The sequence below is a fragment of the Falco peregrinus genome, chromosome 4 (genome assembly GCF_023634155.1).
Source record: "Falco peregrinus isolate bFalPer1 chromosome 4, bFalPer1.pri, whole genome shotgun sequence".
Lineage (NCBI taxonomy): Eukaryota > Metazoa > Chordata > Aves > Falconiformes > Falconidae > Falco > Falco peregrinus.
The window spans coordinates 8224917-8248081 of NC_073724.1; the positions used below are offsets into that span (position 1 = coordinate 8224917).

The 23165-nt window shown below is 48.9% G+C and overlaps 1 protein-coding gene and 1 long non-coding RNA gene across 4 annotated transcripts; one reads left to right on the forward strand and one right to left on the reverse strand.

The window, feature by feature from the left end:
• Positions 1–531: 531 nt before the first annotated feature.
• LOC101914688 (uncharacterized) lies at positions 532–23108 on the forward strand. 3 transcript variants are annotated; one of them, XM_055801774.1, is made up of 7 exons: positions 532–3666; positions 4942–5095; positions 12312–12590; positions 14540–14788; positions 18151–18288; positions 18903–19022; positions 20455–23108. In XM_055801774.1, the coding sequence occupies exons 3-7, from the start codon at positions 12362–12364 to the stop codon at positions 20613–20615; spliced, it is 897 nt and encodes a 298-aa protein (XP_055657749.1). In that variant the 5' UTR covers positions 532–3666; positions 4942–5095; positions 12312–12361; the 3' UTR covers positions 20616–23108. The 3 variants fall into 3 exon arrangements, with proteins under 3 accessions (XP_055657749.1, XP_055657748.1, XP_055657747.1); XM_055801773.1 differs by lacking the exon at positions 532–3666 and having other exon boundaries at positions 4828–5095; XM_055801772.1 differs by lacking the exons at positions 532–3666; positions 4942–5095 and adding an exon at positions 11309–11461.
• LOC129784295 (uncharacterized) lies at positions 5547–11078 on the reverse strand. The gene is made up of 2 exons (XR_008746824.1): positions 8798–11078; positions 5547–8291 (listed from the first exon to the last, which is right to left on the reverse strand). It is a non-coding gene; the product is annotated as an uncharacterized LOC129784295 (long non-coding RNA).
• Positions 23109–23165: the final 57 nt, after the last annotated feature.

The following is a 23165-nucleotide window of genomic DNA, read 5'->3' on the forward strand; positions in this document are numbered from 1 at the left end:
CCAGGTGTAGGTGGTCTAGCTTGCTGTCCTGAGTAGATATGCTTTGGCTGTCTGGCAGGGTTTTTTTTTGTTTGTTTGTTTTTGGTTTTTTTCTTTTGCTTTTTGTTTTTGTGTGTGTGTGTGTTGGTTTTTTTTTTAATATCTTTTCCTGGCTTTTGTCATTAAAGAGATAGCTGCTGAGGTTAGCATGCCAGATAACAGTCGTTAGAAGGAAAGTTAGCAGGTTGCCCTAAGGAGAAGAATAGTAAGTAATCATTTGTGTTTGACAGTTGAAGGGGAACATCTGGGATTCTGAAGTTCCTCTGTTAACCACCAGAAGGCAGAGGCAGCACGATGCTGGGTGTCTGAGAGCACTTCAAAGATTCTGAATGTGATGGGACAGGGCAAAAGTGTGTCTGTGTGCTATGGGATGCTTATGTTTAGCCTTTCGTTTCAAGTTGTATATAAACTCCTCGAAAATCCCTTTGGATATCTTCTTTAATGGAGGAGGGGGTCTCATGATCATGAAATAAACATTTTCTTGTTCTACCCTTGTGTCTCTCTCTTCCTTGGTCGACAAACATCACAAATCACTTCTGCAACTGAATTTGTAGCCCAGGTGGGACCCCCTTGTCCACTGGTCAACTCCAGAACCTCTTGGGGAGTGTCAGATCCACGGACTGGGTGAGTTTATTTCTGTCTGTCGCAGGGAGTGCGCTGGAACCCACCAGAAAGAGGTGAGGTGGTGGTGAGTTGAATTCCTACATAATTCCTTTAATTTGGAAATGGGACAAGGTGTAGCGAAAGGTACTTTGTTATCGGAAATCTGGAATAGTTGGAGCAAAATTGCTAGGTACCCGTGGGTAGTCAAGAAAAAGGGCTGTGGAATTGTGTCAAGGTACCTGGCTGGATATGACTTGGGACTAGAGATCAAAAGTGGCCATCAGTGGGTAGTTTTAACTTTGGCCACCTAAAGTTTTTAAAGCTACTATTGGGAGACCATTTCCCACCTCACATCAGTGACTGGTTTGTTTGGGATAATTAGTGACATGATAGATCTAGTGGCGATTATACAAACCAGTCTTACAAAAATAAGATAAATAATAACGACAAACCCAAGGCACCTCCTTAGTGACCGCTATTCATGCGAGCTCCAGCAGCTGCTATAGATGTGTCTTTGTCTCCTTTGCCTGCTATCGACTTTTACCACTCCTTCAGTTCCTCCTTTTGCACCTCCTGCTTTCCCTCCAACAGCTGTGCAAGTTTTGCTGAAGGAGGTGCTTATTCCTCCTCCAGCGGTAGGGGCAACCGTAACAAGAGTTATGTGTGCCATTTGGGCCAGCAGATTTGGTGGTGTGGCAGCAACAAATGCCCTGACTCCAGGGTTGAACCTGGAAAAGCTTCAGCAGGCGATTAGGGGAATTTTTAGGGCGTATGACCCTGATGTTTGTTGGTTACTGGAAACTGTATTTACCCCTTAAGAGTAAGTGTTGATTTTGGAGAAAAATTGAGAACGGGCTGCTGCTCTGGATGGTAGGACTGCGTGGTTGGATGCAGAGCCAGACAGGAATTATCAGACCAAGGCAGGATTAGATGCATTAAGTTTATTTTGAAAAGCGTTAGAAGAATGGCTAATTGGACAAAGGAAAAAAAAAATGCTGACAAGGCACTAACTGGGCAGGGGAAGCAGTTCTGGGTGTTTGGGGGAATGGGCCCCGAAGCCCTGCAAAATGGGTCTTTGCTTGTCTCCTTATTTGTAGATGAAGCAGCCCCAGATATTAAGAGGTGTTTTAATCAGTGTTCCCTGGGTTGGTGAGGGCAGCTGATGGGGGAGACAGTAGGTGCTGCAGCGGTCACGTATAATGGAAGGGATGAGGCTAAGGCTAGGCAGAGGGGAAAACAGCAGGAAGAGAAGGCTAGCTTGTTAGCAGCTGCTTTGTGAGGTAGGAATTTTAGGGGGCAAAGAGGTAATAATTATGGAAAGAAGGGAAACAAATCTAAATCAGACAAGACCAAAGGATTACTGCAATAAAAGGGAGATACTGGAAAGGAGAATACTCTGTGGTCCTGAGAGGGAGGCTATGGCAGCAACGAAGGGAAAATCAAATCAGTCAGGAGCTGAACGAAAGCGATGAACAGTGATGGTTACCAGATCCCCAAGCCCTAGCAGTGGACGGAGAAAACAGAAGTAATCCTCCCAAGGGACTCTTAAGGAACCAATTATAGATTTGAAAACTAGAGATAAGACTGACTCATGTCTGATAGATAGCAGCACAACTCATTCAACATTAACGACCCCCCATGAAGGATCAAGAATGAAGGGTAAAGAAAATGCAGGAGTAGAAGGTAAGCCTACGTTTGTAGCCGGGACAGAGGAAATGGTGGTACAGAGAGGTCCACGGTGCGTTCATCATTCTTTTCTGCTGTTGGGATCGGCACCAGCAAATTTTGTGGGGAGATACTCGTTGCGCAAACGATGGGCAGAGTTGCAGTGTACACCACAAGGAATTACATAGTGACTCCTGATGGATGATGTGCCAAAACATCATGACTGCTGTAGCAAGTGAAGAAGGGATAGGAATGCCCCAGGAACTCAGATGTACTGAGGGTTTTTTGCACCCAGACATAGGGTTATTGAGGTTGTCTAACCCAGTACGGATAGAAGTGAAGGCAGACAAACCTCCCTCCTTAAAACCATACCTATTATCATGTCAGGAAGCAAGGGAAGGTATAAGACAAATAATTGAACATTTTCTGCTGAGAGGGATTTTAACTCCTTGTGAGTCTTCCTGTAATATGTCTTGGTGGTTAAAACCCCTAAACTAGGCTCAGATGGAAGACAAGTTTATAGATTTGTCCAAGGCTTATGAGCAATAAATAAATGCATAACTGTACAGCACTCACTAGTTTCTGATCCTTCAACAATTATAGCCGTGATACCAGCTAACACAAAACGTTTTACAATGATTGATTTGTGCCCAGCTTGCTTCAGTATAACTGTGCATCCAGAACCTCATATTTTTGCTTTTACCTGGCAAGGGAAACAGTAAACATGAACTACGTTTCCTCAAGGGTTTGCAGGATTGTCTGACTTTATTTTTGAAAATCTTAGTGACAGGTTTACAGGATAGTTACTCAGAAACTCTGCGTTAATACAGTATGGGGATGATGTACTGATAGCAAGCACAAATAGGGAAAGTTGTACTGAAGACACAAGTAATGCCGGTTGCTTTGGCTGATAAAAGCCATCAAGTGTCCCCAACCAAATTACAATTCTGTAAAGAAAAAGGCAGGGTATTTAGGGTGTTTTTTGTCAGGAGAGGGCAGGAAGATACCAGATGACTGAACAACTATCCAAGATATGCCTAGGCCTAGAATTGAGACACAGGAATAGGGTTGTGTACTCCGTACCACTCTCAATCATCATGAGATGATTGCTGTCATGCACAGCATGAGGTGAGGGCCGAGGAACTTGAGACGGACTCAGCAGAAGCTTGATTTGGCAGAAATATTCAAATCCTGAACACATACAGGCTGCAAAACCTAGTCATTCCAGTCTATTGCCTTTTTTTCATGACTTCTGTTCCAGGAGAGACCCCCCAGCTCCAAACCTCTGGTGAATACACCCAGATTTCAGTCTCCAAGGAGATAAATGTTTATGGAGGGCTCTAGAGGAAAGAACTAGGGGTGAGTACCAGCTTGGTCTGTACAGCTCTGTGTCCAAGGGAACGCTGTAAGCTCATTGTCAGAAATTTGCTTTATGGTGTATGTGCCTCCACTGCAATAACCATCCACACTTGGTTATTGTTGGAAGGTTGGTTGAGGATTGGAACACGTGATATATAAATCCCTACGTGTTCTTGAACTTTCAGGATGGAAAAGTCAGTCTCATGCTGGTTTTCCTCGGTTTGAGAAGGCTTAGGTCTGGCAATACTTTGGTTTTCCTTCCATGGAGCTGAATTGCTGTGTTGCAGCGTGGTTTGGACGGGGATGGGGACAGCAGCCAGCCGGGCACTGAGCTGTTCCACCCTGCCCGCCCACGCGGGTCTCCCAGTCCTTCCCACCAGGAGCGGGGCCATCACCCTGGGAGGCCACCTCTGCTCCCACCGAGTGTGGAGCAGCACCTCCTGGCATTGCCAAACACACAGAAGAAACACACTTCCCGAAAATTGTACTTGTTTCAGGTGTTCGGGGTAGGCAGGAATTTAGTCTAGTCTGGGAAGCCCGTATTTATCTGCTGTCGTGGCTTCAGCCAGGGCTACCTCATTAAAAGTGTCACAACCCAGGACTTTTCAACTTGCCCTTTCTAGTTGGCGTGCTGAAGCCATGTTTCCAGCTTTGGCCCTACAAAACACTGCCTTTCAGCCTTGATCCATTTGTGGCCCCCTAAATTCTTTTTTTCAGTGGAATTCTGGTCCATGTCCCATGAATTTCAGTCTGCTGACAAGATAGAAATTTTCCTAAATACCTTACTCTCTGTTTGCTAAGCACTTCTAGTAAGCAATACAAAGTTAGATGAGCTGGATTTTTTTTTTTTTTTAATCAAAGGATATGCCTGTGCTCCTTAAAAGAAGCTTCTTAAAGCTCTTGACCACTCTAATTTGCTGCAGGTACCAGCAGTTGCATTTTCTGGTGTCTGGTAGCAAAGCTTCAGCAAAAGGCACAAAGTGTTTCTCGCTGCTTTCTCAAGTCTTTTGGCTGTCACTTGAGGATCCCTATGGTGCTACAACGTGATGGGGGGAGGGGCGGGGGAATACCTGCCATAACCACCTGCGAGCTTGGGGCTGTCGTGCTGCTTTGGTGGCTTTTGCTCCCATTCTGGACTGCGTTGAAAGATTTTCTTAAGTGTGCCTGGCATGAACCTTCTTGTAATCCCAGCAGATGTAAGGCTAAGACATTGTTAAGTGACTCCTGCAGGAAATTTTAACCTATGAAATCTCTTTTCCTTTGTAAATAATGCAGGTTAGTTTGAAGATGGCAACGTTACCGAAATTTCCCAAGTTCATCTTCCAAGTCGGAGCTTTCCCAAGTTGACTTTCCCTGCCCAAAGTGAGACAAGGGAAAGCAAGGAGAAATGGATCAAGAGGAACAAGATGGTCTGGTACCTGAGGAGTGGGTGGGTGGCTGCAGAAAAATCCTGGTTGGCAGGAGCTGAGAACCTCTGCCAGAGGTTTTGGGGGGTGAGGCCAAGGGCAGGGAGCTGGGGGGCGCGGGGGGCAGAGTTGCTCGGTAGCAGCCTCTGAGCAAGACCCAGGTGAAACAGATTAGGGGCTGGAATTCATCAGGGTCATTCATTAGAGATGAAAGCACAAACCCATGGCTGATCTGCACCAGCGTGTGGTGAGCTGGACCCGAACTTGACTTCTTCTAGCGTTGTTCACTCACAGAAACAGATTTTCCTCTGACTCCAGTGAAACTGGCCAGAGCCTATGGACTGTAGGCACTGTTCTTGCCGTCCTTGATGTGGTCCTTCAGTTAAGCTCCTGTAGCAGCATGACTGAACCCATACATCTGAATAGCTCTGTAATAATAAGATGGGTTGTTGGTTTTTTTTTCCAAAGCAAATGCAAAGCATTTCACCCCGCATGCAGTGGTGCTAAAATTTAAATTTACACAATTTAGATTCTGTAGTTTCTAGCAGTTATTCCAGATATGGAGTCATCTTGTTCTCTTGCCATTGTGGGCCAGCCTAGAAGAGCTATGTCAGGGGTGTGTGACTGGTGTGCTTGACCTGGACAGCTGGGATGCTTGTGTTCTTCGTCTCACTGGGCGGTGAGGCGGTAGGTGAGCACTGAGATGAGGTGGCAGTGTTGACACGGTTCCTCTTCCATGTCTCTGGTTTTTGGTGGACCTGCCTGGGTCTCTCCCCTCATAGCTGCTCAGTGGCAGTGGAGTTGGGGGTGAATTCATCACATTCAGCCTGAGCTGTCTTGTGGCAGGAGTAGAGAGAGAAGCACCAACACATATGGCAAGAGGAAGAAGAGAAGGCCTGAGGGTGACAGCAACTTGTTATTGTGTAGAAATCCAAATAAGCTTCTGTAATCCTGGCTGATCTTGTTTGGTGTCTGAGAGGGAGCTGGGAGAGGGGAGCTTGTGTATGTGTTGTGGGATCTGTGACAAACACATGGATTTTTAACTTGTCAGAATTGGGAGCTGAGGAAGATCTCTCCCCAATTTCTCCTTTACGTATTCTGAAGGCGTGGGACCGCTCTTCTGTGTGTTACAGGGCAGCAGAGGTGGGCTCTCCCAGAGCGCTGTGGGCATGAAATCAGGCTGCTACTGTGAGTTTTTCAACTTGGGTTATTTTGAGCAGAGGGTTTCTGCAGTTCAGATCCTCTGTTTGCTCTTGGGTGCTATGCAGAGTCTTATCATCTCTGCCCCTTCAGGGTCGTCCCTGCCGCGCGCTCTTACTTGGACCATACATTTTAGACAGAGCAGTGGCATCTGCATTGGCGGGTCCCAGATAACCTCAGCATCCCACCGCAAAAGCAAAGGCTGTGGCAGGGAGCCTGAGGCAAGGGCCAGTGGTATGTGTCTCGCCAGAGGGGTGTGTGAAGCACAGCAGACCTGCTGCTAAGAGGTCTCCCAGGTTCCTCTTTGTGCATTGGAGCATGTAGCCATACAGCTTTGCCTTTTATGAGCGCTGCTGCTAAGCCCCCAATGCAACAAAGTCCTCATCTGTGGCTGCAGGATCTTGGATGTTCCTTCCATCTCTTGGCAAGAGAAAGCTCAAAATATCCACGGATACTCTGAGGAAGAGAGAGCATTCCCTGGGCCCCTGTCACCGGAGGTCTGACAGTCCCCACGGGAGCATCCCCAGAGATCCAGAAGTTCTGGCCCTGACTCTTGCAGGCAGCCCCCAGCTCAGTGTGTCGGACTGTTCCTTCCCTGGAGGTACTACAGGCTGGAGAAATCACGTGTACCTGGTCCGTAATTAGGCACAGAGCCTTTCTGCAGCAATTCCTGATCTCAGCATGTTTCTGCAACATGCTCTTTGTAATTCGTGGGCTACTTTAATAGAGACAGCATCTCTAGTTGAGGATCTGGCTTCAGCTGTGTTTGCAGACAGGCTGATGGCCGAAGTGAACTTTTAATCTGACTCAGAACAGTCTTTCTAATGGTCTTTTTGTAGTGGAAGCTGGAAAACCGGTGTGGCAATGTGCCTCCTTCGCTCTCCTTTCCCCACAGTGCCCTCTGATTAAACCTCACGCTGCGTAGCTGGTCGCTGGCTGCGGGGTTCCGTGCAGGGCTGGGTGATGTCTCGGCAGAGGACCAGCCCCGTGGAAGTTGCATGGATTGAGCTGAAAGGGGGATCACCTCCAAGTTGTCTCTGGGGCAGAGACAGGAGGAATGAGAATGCAAGTCCATTTTCCTTCTCTCCTCCTGATTTGCTTTATTCAGCATCCAAATGAGAGCTGGTCAGAAGAAATTCCCCAGGTGCAACTTTCTGCGGAAAGTGTGGCAAATGGGCAGTTTCAGGAGGTGGGGGGGAATATCAGTGGCTTGTGTCTGGCCTGTCTGCTTTCCTAAGACCTCTCTGCTGTGGTCCGTGCGGTGGGCAAGAGTCTCTGGTCTGTCGGACCCGCTGGCAGCCACCACGGTGCGCGTCCATTGCAGTGAGCGGCACGTGCCTGCGGCACGGCTCAGCTTGGAGAATGGGCTGCTGTTGGTAAAATGGAATCTCTCCACAGCTGCAACACAGCCTTTTGGTGTCTCTGCCCCTCCAGGACCACGTAACCTGGCTGCAGCTGGCCAGAGGTCGTGGTCTGCTCAGGGTGGCGGGTCCCAAGCAGCAGCGCGTGTGGAGCACAAGTGGTGCAGGGCAGCGTTTGGCACAAGGGCTGGTGGAGCAGGTCTCATGGAGACCATAGGCTATTTGGCAGGCCTGTGCTTTGGGGCTGCCTGGGAAAACCTAGGTACGTCCATGTTCCTCACTGTCTGTGGCTGGGATTCTGCAGGTTTATTTACATTTTACAGCCCCACGTGGGTCTGTAGAGTCACTGACACAAGAGGGTGTTTGTCTATGACCAGAGGTCATGGTCACTCTTCTCGATACGCCACTACAGCCTATTTTATCCAAAAGTCACTTGCTTTGAACGTGATCTACGGGAGTATCTTGATTACATGTGTCCAATTCCTAAATAAGTTGTGAGTTGGTGTAATTTCACAGCTTGGCTGTTAGAGAAACAAAGTGCATGACAGTGTCTTCATCGCCGTGTAAGCACGCACCTTTCTGTGCTCATCTGTGCTGGCTTTTGCTCGCTATTGCGATTTCTTTGATCAGGAGTTCGAGTTCAAGCATAGCTCTCTGGCTATATTCATTTAACAAAGAAAGAATTCATATTCTTACAAATATGAATCTTCACCAGTCTCTGCATCTTCATCAGGATCTTTGGTCCTGCTGCCCCCACACAGAAGCGTCTCTTAGGCTTGCGCCCCTTTCCTGCCTTGCAGCTGCACAGTTAAGGTCTTCTAAGAGCTACTGAAAATGTGTTTAAAAATAAGCCTCGTGCATGAATAGCTGTAGGTGTGGATTGGGCCAGCAAGCTAACGTCTGCACGCCTCTGCCCCTTCCCAGCGCTGCAGCACGGGCTGTACCTGCCCTGGGAGCAGCCCCACGGCAGCAGGGGTGCTCAGCACCCTGCAGAGCCGGCCCTGGCACGGCTGGAGCTGCAGGATTATTCTGTGTTTCCGTGCACTGAGTTTCTGGCACTTGGCTCTTCTGCCTCCCCCTGTGCGAAGCCAGGCCTGCGTATTTCCCCAATTAACACTGACACGCATTAACGACGGTAAAAATAGACGCGCTGCTTACGCTTACCAGCCTTTTGAAAGGAAGATGTGCAGGGTTAGTGCGTACAAATTTCTTCATGCTACTTCACAGTTTATGTGCTGCTTTACTTGCTAGCTGGGGTTTCCCAGTCTCCCGTGCTCCATCAATACCTCGTGTCATGTAAGGAATGGATCTCTGTTCTCCTTTCACGGTGCCGTCAATGGCTGAAAGGACAAAGTGGCCCTGGGAGTTTGCAGCTCACTAAGTAAAAAAAAAAATAAAATACTAGTCCATCTTCCAACTACAAGTTCTTGTCTTTTGTCTGCTCGTTTGGGTTTTTTTCCTCCCTTCTTCTTGTGGTTTCTGTTAAGCCTCACAAGGTGTTTTTTGTTGCAAGATTCGAACAAAACCTTATGCGCCTTTATATAAAAAGGGGAAGTGAACCCTCTGGCGAGCCGAGGGTGTTGTGAGCATTCATTAGCTGATAGAAATTAGTGCCTAATCTCATCTAAAAAATTCATTATATATGAAATTTGAGAGGCTTGCTCTTAAGAGGAGACTTCTGAATGATGACAACACAGATTGTGCATGTGCTGCTGTGATCTTTATCCTGGCTGTGATTTCTTTTTTATTTATTTAATTTTTTTCAGCTAGCGAGGATGTGAGGGACAGAAGGAGCTAATGGGACTTCATATACCGTGTGATGTATGGGGCACTTGCAGTCAGAAATATTGAACTCATAAATGTACTCATTTGCCCTGGAGTCACCGAGAGGGAGGCTAAACACAGGACACCGCAATGTCACAGTCATGCAGAGTCACTTCTGTAACGGTAAAGCTCCAGCATAAAGGCTGTATTTTTCTTCGTTTTTACTGCAAATCTGTAAATGAGCTCTGCAAGGCAGCTGTCGTCGGCTGGAGGAGAAGGTGAACTTTTGCTGGATTTGGCTGTACGCACACCCCTTCTGCATTTGGTTGTTTTTGAGAGATTCTGGACGTATTGGGGTACTGTTTTGAAGTGACCCTGCACATGCCGTCTGTTCTGTCTTGTGTCTCCACCATGGCACCGCAGCCCTAAGCCCTACCAGCTTGCCCTTCAAGCATGAAGGTGAGATGAGGTTGAACGTGCACATCCGAGGCAGATGGTTAGCCCCAGTCTTGCCGTCGTATTTGAGAGAGATTTTCTTCATGTCATCTCGGCAGCACAGAAGGAAATGAAAGCGTTTCTTACTGTAAATACTTTTCTCTGTCCCCCTTCCTCTGCACTGCTGTGAGCGTCTGAAGACTCGCTTCACTGCTTTTCTCAGAGAAAGCTATTTCTGTCGCGTCTTAGATCAATTTAGGCCAGTCTTATGCATGTATGATACAGACAGAGTGGTGCTATGGTGGCTGGGAGCAAACCTGTCAATTTTGGACACTGGGAGCAGGAGGTGAGATGTAATTGTCACTGTTGAGAAGCCAGAGGGCCAAACCAGTGGCTGAAATGTGGAATTACCAAGCAGACCCAAACTGTCTGGAAAACAGTGCAGGCCACAACGCAAGGGGTTTAACCATTTCTGAGAAACGCGTGTTTACATGTAATTCCACCGCGTGGAGCTTCCTTAGTGGGCTGTGCTTGTGTCCAGAGACACAGCACAGAATCATAAGACTCCTAGCCGCATCCTGAACTGTTGCCACAGTTATTCCACAGCACATCTGCCAAGCGCGTATAAAAAGATCCAGATGTTGGCTGTGATGCTACAGCTGTTTACTTCCTCCAGTGAGCAATACGGTTTCTGCTGCGTGGCTCTTGTAATCCGCCTTGGTACTCAGCGCAAAATGCAAGCATGCTTTAAGCCATCTCCATGAGAGCCAGCAAAGTGTCTGGCGCCGTGTGGCCCTGTGTGTAACTGGTTCACAGTCGTTCTTCAAGACTGGCTTTCCAGTCTCGTCCCTGGGATCTGCGCCCCAAACGGAGCCGGGGTGGCTCGTGGGCTGCATTCAGTCTGGTTTTGCAGCGCAGCTTCCCGTAACCTTCGTGCTTTGCCTGGGGCTTTCCTGCATGGCAGGTACAATTGGGTCACGAGAAGAGCCCAGCAAAGTTCAGGCTGGCAACTTTAGTGTTTGCATCCAGAGGGAGAGCCTTCTCCCACACCTCCTGCTGGCGAGACTCCCCGTCAGTGATCGTTGGCATTTCAGAAAATCGCCTGGTTTGCGTGAGCAGTGCTTTCTGACGGGACTGATTTCTCTTCCCTGGGTGGGGATGCTGTACTTGGATAAACTGGGGAAGGATGAAGGAAATAGGTGTTTCGTTTTTGCCCGGCCTCAGCGTTAGCATCTTCCTAAACAAGGTGAGGACAACTGGGAGATATTTTGTCCCTCCTCGCCTCTCAGCCCTGTTCTCACACTTGCAGCTCGCCCCAAGGTGCAGGACTTTGCAGAGCACATCACGGTGTGTGTTGGTTCAGCCCGAGCTCAGTCACCCAAAACCTTGCAGATCTATTTTGAAACATTATTCAATCTGTCCACTATGGAGTTTCTTTTCTTTTTTTTTTTTTTTCTTTTTTTTTTTTTTTTTTACTCTTGCTTCTGACATCATTTCCTGAATGCTATATTCACTGAGCTCTGTAGCCAGATCGTCTTCTGGGCATATGATGCAAGGAGCTCTTTAAAATGGATTTCAGCGCTACTTTTACTCTGCAGTGCTTGCTGGCGATAATAACTGTTACTCATGGTAAGTGGGATTTTTCTTTATGAAGATGGCACAGATCTGGCTAGATGAGCGGCCACCTTAATTTTGCTCCAAGATCTTTTAAGGACGCTACCAGGTTTGGGGAGGCATCAAACAGCGTAACTGCTAATGCATGAAAGGGGCAGTCAGACCAAAGTAAGACGGATTATTTTTTTAGTAAACGAATGATAACTAGCAATATTGTACTTTCGCGGTTTAATGCATTTGTAAAAGCATTTCAGCAGAGAATGTAAGGTCCTTGTATGCAGAATGCTGGCTGGAGGGGCTGGGGAGCAGTGTGGTCCCACTCCTCATGCTTGGTGTGACCTTGGGCTAGTCCCTGAGCTGCTGTCACCCTGCCATTTACCCATCCCTGATTTGTGTACGGCGACTTGATAACGTGCGAGGATACTGTAGGACTTGTTCCAGTGAAAACTGTGACCTTAGTCTTTGGGTAAAAGCTGCTGTGCAGGCAACACTTGTTTGTGCTACCCTCTGCCCGAGGTCCATGGCATCGATGCCCTGAGGATCTTCCTTAGCGCAGTCCCTGAGCTCAGAGGGGGACGGTGGTGGTATTAGATGGTCGTGCCAAATCTGGGAAGAGGAAAGACGAGCTGCTCAGCCTTTCTCTGCCCTGTGTGCACCACTCCCATGTCATCGGGGGGAAAGTTGGCCTTTATCGAAGGCTTCTCACTCCTCTGATTTTCAATTTACAGGTGACCCCAGCCTGTCACTAGGGGTGGGTCTGTCCCTCTTACATCTCACCTGGGCATTTGCCTTTCTGGGAGGCAGCCGAGAGGGGCTGGATGGACGTGGCAAGCTTGCTGCCCACACTCTGTGCCTCTCCTTTCAGGCTCTGCCACCTGGACCGGTGCGCTCAGCGGCAGCTCAGCAGTCTTTGCTATGGGAATTCAAAGTCTGCAGCACCTCTCCAGAATGAGCAAGAGGGACGTGATGTGCTCGATAAATGTCTCAAATGACACTTTGTGGGCTGTGTGCGGCAGTTCTGCCAGCAGGTGCTTGAAATTGCAGAATGGCTCCCTAGTGCTGAGGAGTGTGGAGAAGGAGGATGAAGGAAGATACGAGTTTTTTTTTCAGAACATCAGCAGAGTTTTTACACTGGAAGTACTTGGTAAGTGGCCTTCTTAGCAACAAATAGTTTTTGGATTGGTGAGCCTGGCTGGAAGCTGATGCCTTGAAATTCTTCCTAAGGGACCGCCTGAGCTTGCAGGAGCTGTAGGTGCCTCTGGCACCTGAGGGAGCAGTAATGGTGAGTGTAAACTAGGAGATGCTTTTTGCATCTGCATTGTCAGTCTCTCCTGTCTGTCGAGCCTTCCGTAAGGCAGCCAGTCAGCTGAGCTACATGCTGTTTGCCCTGATGTAAGAGACAGCAGCATGAAGTGTTTGTAAAGTTGAGTCCTCAGTATGTAGACACGTAGCTGGAGATGTCAGTCCATTTCCAGAGTAGTCTTTCTGGTGGTTCTCATGAAAGCTCTCACTGACCAACAGCATTTTGCTGCCTATGGACGCCTGTGCTTAAGGAGTTAACCCTACCTGACTTGGCTCCGAGAACTGAACTGGACTTCTGTGCAGGTCTGGGTCGAGGCACGCTGGGCTTCCCCCTGCCTTGTGCAGCTGAGGAAAGGTACCGAAGGAACCCGGCTGTGACTTTCTGATTCTCAGCCACCCCCGAGCAGCTTGGAGGTCAGCATCTTCTGGGTCAGTTCAGAGACCGGTGACAGGTACCTTACCCTGCCAGCGTCCCTGCTGCCCTCGGAACTGCTGCTCTCCTTTCTGTGCCTGCTCATCTGGGTGAGAAGACACAAACAAAGTCTCTTCTGTGCAGGATCCAGCTCATCGCTTGGGTTAATATGGAGAAGGCTTAAATGGGTTTGCCCCCCTGCTGAGCAGTGCTCCAGCCAGCCAGCGGCCGTGGCTCTGGTCCTCATCGCCGCTGTCCCTTTGGCAGGGCTTTTACTTACACGAGCTTCTAAGAGAAATTGAAGCGTACGAAATTGTAATGAAAATGTCTGAGCAGACTGGCCTCGGTGAAGATAAATGAATCCTTACACCTTTTGGGCGCAAACAGGCGGAACTGCTGGGGAGAGTAGGTCAAAGTTGTGAGTCCTTGGCACGGAGATCAAGGGCTTAGACTGGAAGTGGGCAAAGGCCGCAGGAGTGTCCTCGGTTTAACCTCCAGTTCAGGGGGTTTGCTTTGGGAACTTTTGCCTCCTCCTTGTGTCATGTTGCCACGCCTAAGTCAGGGAAACGATTTCACAGCAAAGGTATTCCTGGAGGCAGTGAGTTTTAGCTGAAGATGGTGTCCTAGTTGAAGAAAGTGATTTCTGAGTTTATTTACATGGATGTTTGCATAGACGTTCTCCATGTTGCTGTCATAAAACTGTACCACTTCTCTGTCTAGCCTGTATTTGTGGAGAGGCAGATGTAGGAAATAGGTTAGCTCCTTGTAGTAGATAGAAAGAGAGAAATTCAAGAAAATGTAGTAGGATCAGTGATTCATTACTTCGTTCTAAATCGTCCTGCTCTGGGTTATCCTACCTAACTGCAGGTGCCTGGTGTTGGTACCTATGTTGGGCATGATTTGGACTAGTTCCTCTCTGAAACGGAGGAAGAGGCAGAGTGACAGCAAAAGCACCAACCTTTGGTGGGGGAGAGCGCCGAGCCTCCTCTGAAGCTGCATTTACCTGCTGATTGCAGGGGAGGCCTCCGGCTGGCAGATGCTTTGCGTGTTTCTACTGTCCTCTCAGATCAGGGGCTTTTATTGTTTGCTTTTTCAATTTCCATCAGGAAAATGAAGAGATGCCAGATTTTTATGGCATCCCCAAAAGAGGGACCAAGAGTCACTAGCAGGGTTGGGTGGACACTGCTAAGCATTTCAGGGCTGGGGGCAGGCACTAAAAGTCTGGTTACTTATTTCTGTGCTCTGGGCTACCAGTGCATGCAGTGGTAGTAAGACTGCCAGTATGGGAAGCTCCTGTCCAGCTCACGTTCACTGCTGAGCCTGCTCCTCACCTCTCTCTTTCCTCCCTGCTCCTGTTGCCTTGTGCTGTGTGTGACCAGAGCTGGCCATTGGTATCCAGTGCTTCCCTAATGGGACTGGAGAGTTGTCCTGCGACGTGTCCAGCAACAGGACCATCCCCATTCGGTGGCTGCTGAACGGCACGGCGCTGAACGCCCCAGGGGCTTGCATTAAGGATGACGGGAAGAAGGTTCGCCTGGACAAAACCGTGCCTGGGGAATTTGTATGTGAGGTTTACCACGGTGACAGAGTCACGAGGACCAAGCCCGTTGCGCTGTCTTGCAGCTATGGTGAGTAATGGCATCTCCAGAAAATTTTTGGGTTTGGTCTCTTGCAGCAGAAAACGAAGGAGTTGTTGCTGTCTGTGTAATACCGAACTCTTCTGTCCTCTGGCAGCTGCTTGCCAGACTTCCCCCATCCTCCCTTTAGAAAGCGTCCCCTTGACTTCCTTCTCCCCCCTGTGCTTGGGCTGGCACAGCCTACAGCTGCAGAAGGGACAGAGGTTTGTTCAGGGGGTCCTTTTACCCAGCTCTGCAGTGAGGAGGGATCTCTATCTGCCTGATTTTCTACCTCCCGGTGACGGGGACCTTGCACCCTCCTGCACAATGATGCTCTATGCCGGTTTAGCAACACGAGCTGCTTCCTACTCTGACCTTCATCCATGTCCCAGACAGCCTTCCAGTTTCTGCAGCATCCCTGTAAAAACACCTCCGCTAGTTCAACCCTGCTGCTGCTGGACTGGGCTGAGGTGTTTTGCCTTGTCTCTCTCCTCCTTAGGCCAGCTGCACAAAGATTTACCAGTCTATACACATGTCTCTTCATAAGCCTCACACCATCAGAGGTGGGGTAAAAACTCAGGTCATTTAACTTATCCACGTCTCTGCTCAGATAGGTAGTTCTGTGAGAAGGCTGTGACTTTTTCCATTTGGAAGTGATCCATAAATGCTGAGTACTCGGCTTCAATGAGGCCATAGTTTAATGAGACAAAATACGGATCCCAGGACTGAGCAAAACTGCCAGAACCCCATGATGAAAAGCACTGGTCTGTGTTGTAAGTTCATACTTACTTAAAAAAAAACCCCAAACAACACCCACCCCCACCCCCCCACCCCCCAAATTAGATAACCTTGGGTGTTATTTCACTTGCATCTTCAGTAGTGAAGGTTTTTCTCTTCTCTGGCAGCAAACGTGGTCATCAAAACTAAATCAGAGAGGCATGATTTAACCATAAAGTTTTTGATTAATTTAGCAATTGAATCACCTTTGTTACTTGAGAAATTGTAATATGCAATAGCACCTAGCACTTTAGACATTGTCTGAGACACTCCAGCTCCAGACCATATACTGTATTTTCTTTTATAGCTGGTATACAGTGGGTGTGAAAGCAAAATTACTGACATAACCCCTGTATCATGCGCTGGCGTCCAACAGAAATGCCGTGGGTGTTTGGTGCCTGATGGCATTGGTGCCGCCGGCCAGCCTGTGCCAGTTTGGCATGTGTGATCGTGGAGCCGTGATCTGAATCTTGCCCAGCTAAACTGGTCAGAGGGTGTTGGGTGTAGCCAGACCCAAGCTGGCCGAGGCACGCAGCAATGAGGACGCAAACACCCACCAGCTGTTCAATCGAGCCCCGTGATAAATCACAGGAGTGCTGACAGTGGCCGTGGTTTATTCTGGGCGGCTGCCCAGTCCCCTGGGTGCGATATCGGTTCCCTATTTCCTCCTGAAGATCCTGCAGCAGAATTTAGCGATAGCGCTGTTGGGATGGATGCGTGCATCAGCACGCATTTGGAAGGGTCTGAGAGCAAGAAAGTAGCAGCCGACTCTAATTCTGAGTCAATAAACGCAACTGCATTTGTAAAACTGAACTAAAGCAATTCTGAATACTTGAGGAGAGATATGAGCTCAATTAATTAATTAATTAAAGACCAATTCATTATTTTTGTGGGTTATAATTTGCTCCTCGCAAAGGGCTGAATGTAGTATTTCCACTGTAGGTACAAGATCTGTGTAAAAGCACCTCTTTGGGCAACCTGTCGACTGAAGAAATTAATTTTGAAAAATGGTTAGCACAAAACGATTTGGCAGAAATACTGTAAACTCTCCAGGCACCAAAGGGCTCTGATCACACAGGATCTAAAGCAGAGGATTCAGAAGTTAACAAGTCAACATACGTAAAAGGCTTTTATTGTTTCATTACTTGTTTTATTATTTGTTTATTACCAATTTTTAACGCAGTATTTTAACTCAAAAAGGCCTCCTTAACAAATGGCAAATGCTTAGGAAAAAATATTTCCATCGTATATTTATGCTTTTTAGTACTATTCTCCAAGCTGTCAACAAAAAAGAAATAAAATTATCAGGGAAATGATTTCTCATTCGATGAAAGTTTAATTTTGAGTATAGATTTTTTTTGAACTTGGTAACGGTTCCTAAAGAGACCTGAACAAGCACTCTGAAAACACTTGGAGTATGTGTGATTTCACGGACAGGAGCGCCTGTGTACAGTTGTTTTTACTGTTCTGTGTAGTGTGTGGACTGTGGCAGCGTGCGGTGTATCCTGGAGCTTTTGAACACTTCCCAGCCTCCGGGGCTACACAGCAATTTGTGCGTTTGGCGTCTCAAAACCGAGCTCCAGATAAGCCTGTTGGTTTCCGCAGTGCGGTGCTGTACAGGCATGTGCGCAGCTGAGAAGGAGCCAAAGGATTCAAAAAGGGGTGGCGTAGGTTCACCTGAGGAGTTATAAGGAATCTGCATTGTAGCGGTACTTGAGCTGTACGGGTTTTTTCAGACGGGAAGAAGTTTTCCTGCTGGCTGCCCCAGGCTGGAGCAAATTGTGCCGGTGAAGGAGCGGGTCTGGATGGGTGTCCGTGTTCTGCAAGCCTGCGATGCCCTCTACCAGCCTCCTTGCTCAGCAGCAACCCACCCGCAACTCCGACCCTGAGCAAGGGACTCTGCGCTGGGTAGTAATTACCGCTGACTTGCGTGTGGCCGTCTGCTCAGCCATCTGCAGCCTTCGCCTCCTGCCAGGTGTTTCGCATGATCTCGGTGGGGAAGGGGAATGAAAAGAAACCCTTCCCCCAGCAGCAGTGAGGCCGCTTTCCTACAGCTCTGGCTCAGGTGGCTGGAGTTGCTGGTGCCGGAGCAAGTGCAGGCTCTGATCAAACCCGCTTTGAGGTTGGTGTAGTGTTGGTGTAGTTGTTACCGGCCTGTTCTCTGGGGCTTAATACCAGCTCCGAGGGGAGACCCTGCAGCTTCTCTGTCAGCAGGAGATGCTAGCTTAGCTCTCCCTCCCCTTCTCTGCCTGTTTTCATAAATCTCGTTGACTTTAGCATCTTTCAAACCACCACCTGCCCTGTTAAATTTGATTAAAACTTACGAATGATCTTAGATGTTACGGGTCAGAGTAGGCAGAAACACATGCACACAGCTTAGTCACGCAAGCCTCTTCTCTTCACAAAATATTCCATACCATAATCAAATGATGTGACATAAATTATGACGTACCACGGTTCACGGTGTCAGCTCCCCTGATCCAAACGAACAACAGCAGTGATGTCCACATACTCGTAACCTGGCTGCAGGGTTTCTCCCGTTTGGAGAAAGAAGCTTGTCCACCCTGGTGACTAACAACGCTCCGTCCTTCTTGCAGGAGACCTGCTGCAGTACCCGTGGTTCATTTACATCCTGGCAGGGTGCGCAGGGGGGGCGGTTATCCTGGTGGTGGCTGTGTCCTCCATCGTATGTTGCTGCATGAAGAGGAAACACAAGTTCATCCCAGTGCCTTCAGGTGAGTGGAGAGTGTCGTTGGCCCCTGGGATGAGCCTTACAGAGGACTGTGTTTGTCCAGGCTGGGGTTGAAATCGCCTCAGCATAAACTGGTTTTGGCTGGGGGGCTGCTTGTTCTCCAGCCAGCCCTCCCTTGGCCTGGTGGAGCAGAGAGCTGCTTGCTGATAGGAAACCATGAAGACCAGCGGGGTCTTGAATGAGACCTTGCTTTTTCTTTTTTCATCTCACGCTTGCCACTGTGCACTCCCGGCCAGAAAGAAACACAGCAAAAGCTCTTCTTTTGGGCAGAACTGAGCCTCATCCAGGTCAGATCCTGAAATGACCTGAAGGCTTCTGATGGCTGTCCTTTGTCAGCACCAGTCCCTGAGTGCAATCTGCCCGTGCCCAGTGAGGCCACCTCACGCTGTGATCCTGCCAGCATGGCCAGGCTGGTCTCTGGCGGGTTGGCAGTGGCCCTCTGTACCTGGCATCTGTCTGCTCTGGGAAGGGAGCCAGCTCGCCGTGAGGAGGAGACGCCAGCATGTGCTGGTGGTGGTCTGGCCTCGCAACGAACGTGCCGAGGCAGCTGGCATGTGGGGATCTCTCTCCTTCAACTCTCCATTTTTGGTTTTACAGATGAGGAGAAGGATGATGGAGTAACCATGTCCGTGGTCTCCAGCGAAGCTGTGAAGAGCCCCCCCAATGGAGACCATGTTGAGGCTCAAGCTGCCCAGATTGACTGCCCTCCAAAGCCTGGTGGGTCCGGTGGCTTGTGTTAAGTCGGGCGGACAGCTTGGTGTGGAGGGTGAAGGGCAAAAGGGATGTGTGCGGCTGGTGGGGGAGGACTGACTGCAGAGGGGCCTGGGACTCAGAGCGCAGGGCAGGTGCTGCATCTTGTCCAGGCGACAGAAGTCACAGCAGGTCATTTATCGGTACCTTACTCGTGCTTGGCTTCTGCACAGCAGTAACTCTCGCCCTCATTCACCCTTGAGATGTAGCGGCAGCCGCCTCATAAGCATCCCACAGAGGGTACCGCAGGCTGTCTGTTCCAGCATCTCCTGTGCTAAAATACACATCTCTGAGACAGAACCCCCCCTAAACTCAGCAGTTTTCCTGCAATTTTATCACCCTCCCCCCTTTCTCATCAGTAACGTTTTATAAGAATCGGCATTATTTTTGTAAGCAGTCACCTCCAGGACAGCCTCCACCAATATGCTGAGCTGTAAACACAGCTAAATCTCATCAGTCAGAGGCTTGTGTATTTTCTTAAATTGGAGCTAAAGTGGGAATATGGTCACATTTTAAATCCTTCAAAGAAACTGAGAATAAAACCACATAGCTTTAGCACAGCATGGTCATGAGAGTGCAGCGATAAAAATCTTTCAGAAATCTCCTGTTAGGCGAGTGCTTGATATTAACACTCCACTTTTTGCATTATGTTTCCCTCAATTTTGTTTCACAAACACGAGCATGGGCAGCACCTTCCCTAGTGATGCACCATTATCAGCTGCAGTAGGTCTAGCAGAGACATCGTGAACTGGAGCAACATTACGTAGGTCGTATAGCCTGATCTCAGCACTGCTGCCTCCACTTCTGGTGTCCTTCACTGTACCATGCACAGCCTCTCAGCAGCTCAGCTATGCTTTATGTCTAACCTTGGACGCTGCTTTGCTCTGCTTTCAAAATATTAAATGCTACTCATGAACGTAATGCAAAAAAAAAAAGTCATTCAGGTAATTGCTTAATATTGATACACCTAAAGTGTAGAACTCTTAATATAAAGGTTACACATTGCCATTTTGACTAACAAAGTATCCCATATTTAGATTTTCTACAAATAAGTAAAAAGCAGACGTGTGTGTGGGAAATGTTTAGGTGAGAACCTATTAAATGTGTGCTGTTAGCCAGCTTTAACTACTCAGATATAACTGAATAGATTTGACTTTGGTATTTTGGTATATTTTGGGCAGGTGAGCCCACAGAGCTTCAGCACTACAATGTCTAAAGCCATGATGGACGGCTCAATAAATGAATAGTTACAAAGAAAATTGAAATCTGGCTTGCAGATGCCTGGGGAGAGGGGACTGAGCGGGTTAAGCACCCTGCAGCATCAGGGACTGGCCAGGAGGTTTCCGTGGGGGTGAGCACAGCACGGGCACTTATAAACCATTTGTCCCTTCTTTTCCAGATGCTGCCCGGACTGGGCAAGCCGTTGAGCCCCAGCCACCGGTGGAAGAAAACTTACCAGTGGGGACAGAGCCTGAGGAAATGCCAGACCCAGAGGTCATAGTTGATGTGGAAAGCCAGGAAAATGCCTCGGACTGTTTCCCAGATCCAGCTGATGACTGATGTGGCATGCTCACTGTCCTACCCTGTCTGAGGGCCTACGACATCCATCCTTTGCATCCCATAGTCTCATTGTGTTTAAGAGTTGATCCGGAAAATTTCAGCAGGGGAAGTAATGTGAGGTGCCAGGCTTACTAACCTCATTATAAAAAAAAAAAAGAAAAAAAAAAAGAAAAAAAAAAAGAAAAAAAAAAAGAAAAAAAAAAAAGAAAAGAAAATACAAGGAAAAGTACACGGGTGGCTTCAAGGCTGCACTGCTGTGGGCTGACAGATTCACTAACAAACAAAACTTGGCAGCTCTTTGATGCTTTGCCTATTAATAGACCTGCAGCTGAGCTGTGGAGCCCTAGAGGACCGCCTGGAATGAGATGGGCAGTTCCTCCTGCTCCCTGCCCACCCCACGCCTTGCCATGCCTTCACCAGCCAGTGGTTCCTGCAAGGGGCAGGCATGACAGGGGGACTGAGGTGGCCTGCCAGTCCCAGACAGAAACAAGGACCTGCCAGAGATTTCCCGAGAAAGCCTCTTTCTCAGGAGATTTCAAGGCATTTTTCGCTGGCCCTGCAAAAAAAAAAAGCTCAGTGGAGGTTTCAGCTAGGTATCTGCTGTGCCGGGTGTCTATCTGAATTGCTCCTCTGAGCTCCAGACCCTTTGGGATTTGGGCCTTGCTGCTTGCTCCGTGGGGTTGGGAGTGCTGGTGATCACCCGGGTGGTCGCCCCGGGGGGTGATGCTGGCTTGCTCGCCTTTCAACGCCCTGCAATGGCAGGGGGCTATGGGTTGGTTACCTTTTACCAGCACCTAACTCCTCAGGTTGCCAGCGAGTTCCAACAACTCTGTCATTAGCTTGCTTGCTTGCAGCAGAAGGGTGCCTGGGGTCTGGGGGTGTGATTTTCGCAGAAACGTTGATTAGAATGCTGAGACCGTTCATCAGTGCAAGCATTAGTGCCTTTGGTGTAATGGTTTAGCTACGGCAAGCTGGTTAAGCTGGTCATCTGCCTGTGCATGTAGGCTTTTTCGGTGCTGTGTTATTTGCACAGACAGCAGCAATTTATAGAACCTTTTAGGCAAGTCTCACCGCTTACACGTGTCCTGTTCTGCTCGGGGGAGGTTTGCGAGTGGAGCAGCTGGGGTAGACCTGCAGGGGAGAAGGACAAGGTGAGGGAGGGCGAGGACTCTCGCAGGCAGCAGGTAGCCCAGTCCCTGGCAAAGCTTCCAGGGGCTGCAGGGCACGGGGAGTGCTGCAGGATGCGCTGCCTGAGCAGGGTGTTTGCTGTAGAAGTGCATTTTGGTAGTCGGAAGGGAGGTGTGTTGCTGTTAAACTAGCCCAGTAGGCTGGAAAGGCTTGGCGGAGTTAAAGCAGAGATGGTGCAGAACGGGGCTGAGAGGGACGGGGAGGTGCGTGTTGCGTTCCTTGCGTCCCTTGTCATTTTGTCCCTGTCTTAGATTGCGCTGACATTGTGCCGTTGGGAACGGATTTAGGGTATGCCTGGTTCGTGCCACCCAGCGAGGTCTGCAGGTCCCCCAGCAGAACGAAACCCAAGCTGGGCGCTCCCCTCCCAGTCTGGGGAGCTGGCGGATGGCTGCACGCTTCCCCTTCGTGTCTGCCTCCGTGGCAAAGCTCTGCATCGGTGACGCCCAGCCATAGGTGGTTGTTCTTATTTCCTCGTCCCGCGGCTCTGTTTAGAAGATTTTTGGGTCTTGTGTGCTGTGTTGGTGGTGATTCAGCCTGCCTCTGCTTTTGTAAGGCTGCTGTAGGAATCGGATCGTCCACAGTCAAAGGGAGATAATAATTCTTTTCCTCACGGTGCTGTGCTATCTCCTTTCGGTACAAACATTCCTCAAAGGCTGTGAGTTGAATGTCAGGAATGTGGTGGCCAGTGCTTGGGGTGGCAGCTGCCTGGAGGCAGCGATGCTGGGTGAACAGGAGCCGGTGTCACCAAAATGAGGGGACGAAGTCAGCTTTGCTTCTCTTCTGCACTTTCTGGCAGGGGCAGGCAGGGGACACTCGACTCCAGTACATATTTTGAAGGCTGAACGGTGCTCTGAGCTGCACTCGAGAAGATGCCAGCGTTTCAGGTGCTGAGGGTGACACAGCTGGGCCAGCCTTGTCCCAGTGCATCCCGGCTCCAGCTTGCCCTGGTGCTGCCTTGCTGCTGTCAACCCCGGGCGGGGGGACACTGGGGGTGCCTTGTTAGCACCGCCACTGGTGTAACCCCAGTCTGGGAAGGGTTTTTCCCATTGAGATGGGAATCGGAGACTCGAGATGTCTTTATGAGGCAGATAGGACCCAGCTGGTTTTCTGTCCTTCCCTGCTGAAGATGCTGTTCAGCAATGGGGCAAAGATTTCTGTTACTGGGAGGTCAGTAGAGAAGCTGTGCAACCTGCGCTCTTCTTTTAACCATGTGTGTTCATGCCCAGCTATTGTTCTTTTTTGGTGTTCTTTTTCTTTTCCTCGTGATAATTTTGTTCCTAATAAAAAGATCTGTTTTCTAACTTGTTTTGGAACTGTTTAAGTTCTGTTATTTAATAATTGCTCCTTTATGGTTTTCACTGG

Excerpts from the sequence above, each read along its gene's own strand:
- LOC101914688 (XM_055801772.1), top strand. The coding sequence starts at position 11,401 with ATGGATTTCAGCGCTACTTTTACTCTGCAGTGCTTGCTGGCGATAATA. Across the intron at positions 14,789-18,150 it reads TGCGCTGTCTTGCAGCTATG|GAGACCTGCTGCAGTACCCG; the intron begins GTGAGTAATGGC and ends TCCTTCTTGCAG. Across the intron at positions 19,023-20,454 it reads TGACTGCCCTCCAAAGCCTG|ATGCTGCCCGGACTGGGCAA; the intron begins GTGGGTCCGGTG and ends CTTCTTTTCCAG.